Below are 7639 nucleotides of genomic sequence, written 5' to 3'. Positions count from 1 at the left end.
TTTTTGAGACATGGTCCCACTATGCAGCTCAGGTTGTTCTTGACTCTCCCGCCTCTGCTTCTTTTGCAGGTTTGTGCCACTATGGGCTATGAGAAGCCCTTTTGCTCCCTTAAAAGGACAAATTAGATTTTATGACACCTATGAGAACCTAGTCAGAAAGGCAATTTGCTAGAGAGTTCGAGGGTCTCCTTGGAGCTATTTGGTGAAGTTATCGGGAGCCTGAGTTGGGTTCTAGTTTCAAAGGAATGTTCAGGAAGGACAGGGCATGTAGGTGGGGGAGGGGGACAATGCCAAGGAGTTGCCACAAATGGCAGAGCCTCCTCACCCTCTGCACAGATTTATGGCTTGTTCTCAGTGAAGGGCAATCCTCCCCGACACCATAGGCCACTCTTCTTTCTCAAGAGGCACAAGTCAGTTTCTTCTAGAATCTTGGCCACCTTCCTCACCACACACTACGTCCCTTCCTCCAACAGCTGGAAGGAGAGTCCGGATGGCTGCCAAGGACACAAGGAGGGCCTCAACCCTCCCTCTATCTACAATCCGGAGAAGGAGATTCAGTGTCTTCTAGGGTGATAGCAAAGCCACATGCAACATGGCTTGCTTCCATCTCAGCCCCCTGAGATCCTTGCCCACCTACCCATCCCTAACAAGTCACTGAAAGTCTCTGAGAGGGCCTTGTGGGCCCCTTGCTATTTTCTAGAAAGGCTCTGACCAGTCTGATTTAGACACTTGTCTCTTGTCTTCCTGCCCCAAGGAAACTGGATCCTGGATTGCTGCAGTGACCAATCTAGACTATTTTTTGAGACAAGGCCCCATGGAACCCAAGCTAGTCTTGAACTCTATGTGCAACTGAGAATGAGCTTGAACTTCAGATTCTCTTGCCTCTAAGTCCCAAGTGCTAGGATTACAGATAGGGGCCATAGGGCCACTTGTATGCTGCACAAAGCACTCTACCAAGTGAGCTACAACTCTGGCCATGTTTTTGGTCTATCCTTAACAATCTCTTAGGGTTATATCCTAGTCGGCCTTTAGGTTTTAGCATCTTAATCAGCATGTTGTGTAGAATAGATATCGAACACAAATTCCTCAAACGGTTGTGTAGACACGCAGACTCTCTCAAACAATATCATAGAATTCCTTATGCCTTTCCAAGCCTCTGATTTGTTATCTGTAAAAATATAGTAACTCCTTTCAGGGCTAAGAATGATCTGAATAATACAGGAAGAAACTGAGTGGTATACTATGTAGCTTCTACTAGACACCTAATACAATGTTGTAATAACACTGAACTCGGGAGCTCAGGATACTCTCAGTCAGTAGTATGTTTGCCTAGCATACATGAAACATACATGGGTTTGGTTTCCAGCACAGCATAAACTGTGTAGTGGGGAATCCTGTGATCCCAACATTTATAGGACAGAAGCCGAAGAATCAAAGGTCAAGGTTATAGAGTGAGTTCAAGGCTAGCCTGGGTTACATTGGACCTGTTTGAAACAAGCAAACAAAAAGCACACAGAGCCAGGCAGTGGTGACACATGCCTTTAATTCCAGCACTTGGGAGGCAGAGGCAGGCGGATTTCTGAGTTCAAGGCCAGCCTAGTCTACAGAGGGAGTTCCAGGACAGCCAGGGCTACACAGAGAAACCCTGTCTCAAAAAAAAAAAAAAAAAAAAAAAAAAAGCACACAGAAACAGAACAGCAAATTCATACTGAAAGTTTGTCTACATATCCTAAGGCTGGGGAGCCTGTGGGTTCTGCTATACAGTTCATATGTTTAAAAGTATCTTTTTTCAGAGCTCACCTGTGTCTCAGATATGTTAGAGCTCTGTCCTTTACATAACAAAGTCATGATAAAGTAAGAAGTTTCCTACTGAGTGATGGAAAGTACTGATTTGTACCTGAGGGGAAACAATAGCTATTGGCCCTTGACTTCCTTGATCCCAGTGTCCCCAATGTCCCTCCACATTCACAGGCTGGAGTTCTTGCCAGGAGACAATAGCTACAGCTGGCCTGGCCCAGAGAGAGCAAGCTGGACTTCAGTGTTTTCTTTCTGTTTTCCCTTCCTCAGACCTCACTTTCCTCCCCCTGATCAAGCTACAATCTTCTCCACAGATTCTCCCCCCTGTGCTCCTGGGAGCCCCAGGCACGCCTGGCAGTGACATCTGTTCTGCATCTGGAATTCTAAGACTAGTTGCTGTACCTCAGAGCCTTTGGAGCAAGTAGGAGGTAGGTGGAAAGGGATTCCATGTCCTTGGACCAACCAGAGAGAAGACTCAGGCCTAAAGCCGCTAACCTGTCTTCTGGAAGGCAGAAGTACAGAGACAATGAACTTGTTATGTGTGCACCAAATCCCTGGGAAGAGTGGCTGGCCTGCCTTACAAAGAAGAGCCAGGGGACGGGACTAGCTCCAGATCAGTTCCTATTTGCAGTTGCTCAGGTTTCTCATCTGTGAACTGGACTCATGGCAAATTTTGTTCTCTTTTTTGAAGTGGGTAAGTTGAGTTACTATATAGCTTAGGCTGTCACTGAACTCATAGCAATCCTCCTGCCTCAGTCTTTTAAGCACTGGGTTTACACAGAGGCATCATGATGCCTAGTTTCCTATGTTTCTTTGCGTGCTGACATTATATGATGCTATAATCATGAGATTCCTTAGCTTGAAGAAGTTACCTTTAGGAAAAAAATTATATATAAATATGATTAATGAAATCATGAAAATGGACACAGCTCATAGGTCTAGGTAAATTACAGGTGGTGGTGGTAGCACACTTTCAGCACTTAGAAGGCAGAGCAGGTGGGGCTCTGAGTTCCAGGACAGCCAGGACTACATGAGAAACCCTGTTTTCAACCCCTTCCCCTAAAAAAGAGTCCCTATTAAAAAGTTTCAGAGCTGGAGAAATGGCTCTTCCAGATGATCAGAGTTCAATTCTCGGCACCCACCCACATGACAGTTCACAACTGCTTATAACTCCAGTTCTAGGGGAATCCGACACCTTCACCCTGAGATATATATATATATATATATATATATATATATATATATATATATATTTTAAGCTTCTAGTGTTGGCCCTGGTGGCAAGTCTTTAAGATGGGCCCCTGAGTGTCAAGTCTTTAAGATGGGCCCCTGAGTGTCAAGCCTTTAAGATGGGCCCCTGAGTGTCAAGTCTTTAAGATGGGCCCCTGAGTGTCAAGTCTTTAAGATGGGCTCCTGAGTGTCAAGCCTTTAAGATGGGCCCCTGAGTGTCAAGCCTTTAAGATGGGCCCCTGAGTGTCAAGCCTTTAAGATGGGCCCCTGAGTGTCAAGTCTTTAAGATGGGCCCCTGAGTGTCAAGGCTGAGAAAAGATGGTAGAGAAGGGGCTTCCTAGGTGAGGAAAAATTCCTATGTTCTCAGAACAATCTGGGTTCCCCAAGCCCCAAATTCTAACTCAAGTGGAAGGGGGTGCCCCACTTCTTCTTATGGGTGAAAGAGCTCAGTTTCCTACCATTGACCTCAGAGAGAGGTCTCACTCCTATGAGCTCACAGCCCCAATCTTTGACCCAAGGGCAATGTCAGGAGACTAGGCAGCCACTGGCATTGTACCTATCCCTAGCACTAGCCCTTCACTCTGCTTATGTTGGCTTTGCTAGGAAGGCTATTGATTGATTTTCCTCACTCCTTATAAACCCCACTCTAGGGGCTGGAGGGATGCTTCAGTGGTTAAAGCACTGGCTACCCTTCATGGAGAGCACCTGGGTTCTGTTTCCAGCACCCACAGGGTGGCTCACAACCAACTGTAATAACAGTTCCAATGGATCTGACACTATCAGTTGGCTTCCACAGGCACTGGGCACACACACATGGTGTATAGATGTGATTTCAGGCAAACCACCCATAAACATATAATAAAGTAACAAACAAAAACTCATCGATCTATGCTCACACCCTACTGATTCCACTTGCTTAGTATCTCTAGAATACAGCCACCCAAGCTACTATTCCCCTGGCTGCCACCACTCTCTCCTGTATTGCTACCTCTTCCCCAGGACTGGGGAGTTTCCTGCCTAGCCCTGCACTATCACTATCTATTCTCTACAGTGGCTGCGGTGAGCTGATGCAAAGCTACTCTGAAAACCTGCCCGCAGTGGGGCAGGAGGGTCTCAGGCCAGGAACTTCGGTGAGACTGGTGCTGCACTTTGGGAGCTGGGACTTGCTTCCTCCTTCACCTCCTCTCTGGACACGAGGTCCACCCCCCTCCCCAACCTGCCCAACTCCCACCCCCATATTCTAAACTTCAGCCAGATTTAGCTTGATGCAATGATGTGAACTAAATCGCCTCCCAGCGTTGGCACCCCCTGCTTGATCTGGAAGGCTTCTCCTTCCAGGACTGGCTTTTCCTCTCTCCATCATTTTCTTCAGAACCTTTCCTGGTTTTCCCAGGAGCCCCTCTTCTGTCTGGCCCTTGCCCTGACCCTAAGACTGACAGCCTGGGTCTAGAATCTTATTCACAACATTCTGGGCATCAGGCACATGTTAATCTATAAAGAGTGCTCAGCAAATACCGCGAAAAGAATGGATGACCTCCACTCTATAGGGATGTCTGCAGACTGCAGAGGTTTACACACTCAAAGGAGGTTAAGTCAGGGCAAGAATAGTAGTTTCTGTAGCCATTCTGTAGCCAGGGAGAATCCTAATGCCCGCTCCTCGCAGTCTGTGCACTGTGGGGGGTTGTGAGGGGGGGAGAAGAGTCCAGTCTCCCAACATTCTCCCGCGTGTCCCCGCCTGAAGCCTCAGAAGTATTTAATAAAGCGCGGGTGCGGTTGCCTGCCAGGATCCCGCGTTCCTGGAGCTTTGGGAAGACCAGGAGGAGGAGGAGGGGAAGTGCAACTATTCCTTAATCCTTTGGGCTCCACGAAGACAGACGGACACCTCTCTGACATTTCCCCCTGCCGCGTTCACCTGACAACTCCGGGCCCTCCCGCTTCTGCGGCCCAGCCCCACGCACCGATTTTCTACTGGCTCCCTGCCGGGTCCACAGGTCTCGAAGGGAAAGGGGCGTGTCTTGCGGGGCGAGCTAGGGTCCGAGCTGTTTCCAGTACTCTCCCACCCGCTGTTTTCCTGGAGATGGGCCTGGGGTTGGCCCAGCGGAGGCTCCTTCCACCCCACCCCACCCCCGCAGCCCTCCCTGCCTCCCTCCCACGTGGCCTGGCCCAGTCTCTCTGGAAAGCCGCAGCAGCTGGAGAAAAATCCCCCTCCCCACCCCCACTGCCAAGTCCCTCCCCGACTCGCCCCGGACACATCCTTAACTCCCCGCTCGGCAGGGAAGGCAAGAAGTAATCGAACAAAGCGGGCAGCCCATCCCCCTCTAGGCCCTACCACCTAACCTCCCTTGGACTGTCCCCCAAACGCACACCCCACTGAGAGTGAGAGGGCCGGGGGTAGTAGAAACAGCTTTGGCATACACACTTGGACACTTCGTTCCCCCCACCCACCCCACTCAGCCCTTTCTTTGGTGTGGACGATTGTGATCCTTACCCCTGATCCTATCCAACACTAGGACCTGGGGACTGGAGGGGGCCTTGCTGACCTCGTCCACGCTTCCCTGGTCCACCCTTGGGGGTGGGGCAGGAGTGACACGCGTCCCATCCAGAGAGCGAGTGTTGGACGCGTTCAGCAAAGCAACTGGTTTCCTGCCCTTCCCCCAGGCCTCCCCCCTCCGAACCCCGGGTTTGGGTCCACAACACCTCCACATTCCCCCCACCTCCCTAGCTGGCCCCAGGGGCCACACCCATTGGGCAAAGTTGAGTGTGGTTTTTCTCACCGCCGCCCCCACCAAGAGCAAGGACACTCCCCAAAAGCCAAGGCCAAATATTAGCTCAGTCCCATCCAGTTACACACGCACCCGACACAAATGGAGGTGTAAGCGTACACTCCGGCCCCGCCCGCCCTCTCAGGCACACTCGCGACCGCGAGACGCGTGCGGGCAGGGCAGAAGCATGCCCTGCTTGCAGCCACCCGCGCCGCAGCCACCCGCGCGCTGGCGATGCCACCCGGCGCCTTAGGCACGCGCTGTGGACACGTTCCCCCGCAGGACACCCCCACCCGGACACACACACACACACACACACACACACACGCACACCTCACTAGCACAAGGGCCACGCGCAAGGGGACACGCACGGTGCCAGGCAGTGCACAGCAAGGACACACACACCCCCTGGGGGCAATTTCCCCGCAGCCCCCGGCGCGCAAGCATCGCGGGCTCCGGGGACGCCCACTCGCGACTGCGGCCACCGGGCCCTTACCGCGCGCGGACAGCAGGCAGAAGGTCAGCGCCAGGAGCCCGCGGCCCGCGTCCGCCCGCGCCATAGGGCCGGGCTCGGGCCGCTGCCGCCGCGTCCGGGCGCCTGGGCCGCCGCCGGGGGAGGGCGCGCCGGGCGTCAGTGGCTCCGGGAGGCGCGGCGCCGCGGGCGGGGGCGCGGCCTCCGGGGCCCGGGCCCGAGCGGGGGCCGGCGCGGGGGCCGGGGCCGCGGCCAGCTCGCCCGCCCCTCCATCGCCATCTTGGGCTAGCGGCCCACGCGGGGGCGCCCCGCCAGTGTGGCCACCCTGCACCACAGGGGACACGCGCCCGCGCGCCACCAGCCTGCTCCTGCGGCTCACTCGGCACGCGGGAGCCTCCGGCTCTCCGGGTCACCTCGGGCTCCTTTCTGTTCATCTTTTCACCTGAGCCTCTGGATCTCTGTTTCCTGCCCTGGCCATGACCCTACCCTCAGGGTCGCCTCCACCTCCGTCCCAGGCTCAGTGGAGGCCAGTTCACGGAGGTCTGTCTTTTTCCAGCTCAAGGCCTGACCTGAATCCTGCCTAGCCTCTCCACAGGCTGCGCCAACAGACCCACTGAGGACACCAAAGTCCCTTGTCCCCGCTACCTCTTCTATGCCAAACTTGGGGATTCTCTTAGCTTCCTCCCTTCCTCGTCAGTAGCTAACCCAGTCTATACTGTGTTCCACCTCTGTGAGGGACAACGAAGACTTGCTTACCACCGTTTTACATACCTGTATACTAGGAATATTGGGGTTTGGAGCGGGGCTCTCTAAGCACAGGAGGCTTAAAGTAGCAGGTGCAGGGCCTGCTCATGGTGTTGGGGCCCCTATTCTTCCACTCCCACTATGTCGTTCTCTTTTTCAGGACTGCCTCTTTTTCAATTGAGCTAGCCAGGTTAGCTGCCTCAGTGTCTAAAGCTGGGGAATCAAATGTCAGGCTGGGTTAGGGAGAGAAATACACTTTAAACGGCTATTTAAAATGAAGTGTTTGGGATCAGAGAGATGACTCAGCAGTTAGATTGCTTATTGCATTTGCAGAGGACCTAGGTTTGGGTTCCAGTGCCCACTTAGGCGACTCACATCAGTCTATAACTAGCTCCAGGAGGTCTTATACCACTGGCCTCTGTGCCACCTGCACTTACAAGCAGACACACAATTAGATATAATTTAAAATAATAAAAATGAATCACATCTCTATCTATCTATCTGTCTGTCTGTCTGTCTGTCTGTCTGTCTCTGCATTTTGAGGCTAGAGAGGTGGCCCAGTGGCTAGATTGAGCCCTGCTCTTACAAAGGACATGGGTTCTGGTCCCAGCAACCATATGGCAGCCATAACCAT

General features: G+C 52.7%; 1 protein-coding gene across 2 annotated transcripts in view; it reads right to left on the bottom strand.

The window, feature by feature from the left end:
• Positions 1-6392, bottom strand: part of Igdcc4 (immunoglobulin superfamily DCC subclass member 4) — a 35489-nt gene extending 29097 nt beyond the window's left edge. For both annotated transcript variants that reach the window (XM_031343826.1, XM_031343827.1), the window contains exon 1: positions 6286-6392. In XM_031343826.1, coding sequence (XP_031199686.1) covers positions 6286-6349 — 64 coding nt within the window. In that variant the 5' untranslated portion in view covers positions 6350-6392. The remainder of the gene's footprint in view (positions 1-6285) is intronic.
• Between the last annotated feature and the right edge of the window lie 1247 nt (positions 6393-7639).

This window comes from Mastomys coucha, unplaced genomic scaffold (assembly GCF_008632895.1).
Source record: "Mastomys coucha isolate ucsf_1 unplaced genomic scaffold, UCSF_Mcou_1 pScaffold23, whole genome shotgun sequence".
Classification (NCBI taxonomy): Eukaryota; Metazoa; Chordata; class Mammalia; order Rodentia; family Muridae; genus Mastomys; species Mastomys coucha.
Note: the sequence above shows the minus strand (reverse complement) of the source record. Positions and strands in the feature narration are given on the sequence as shown.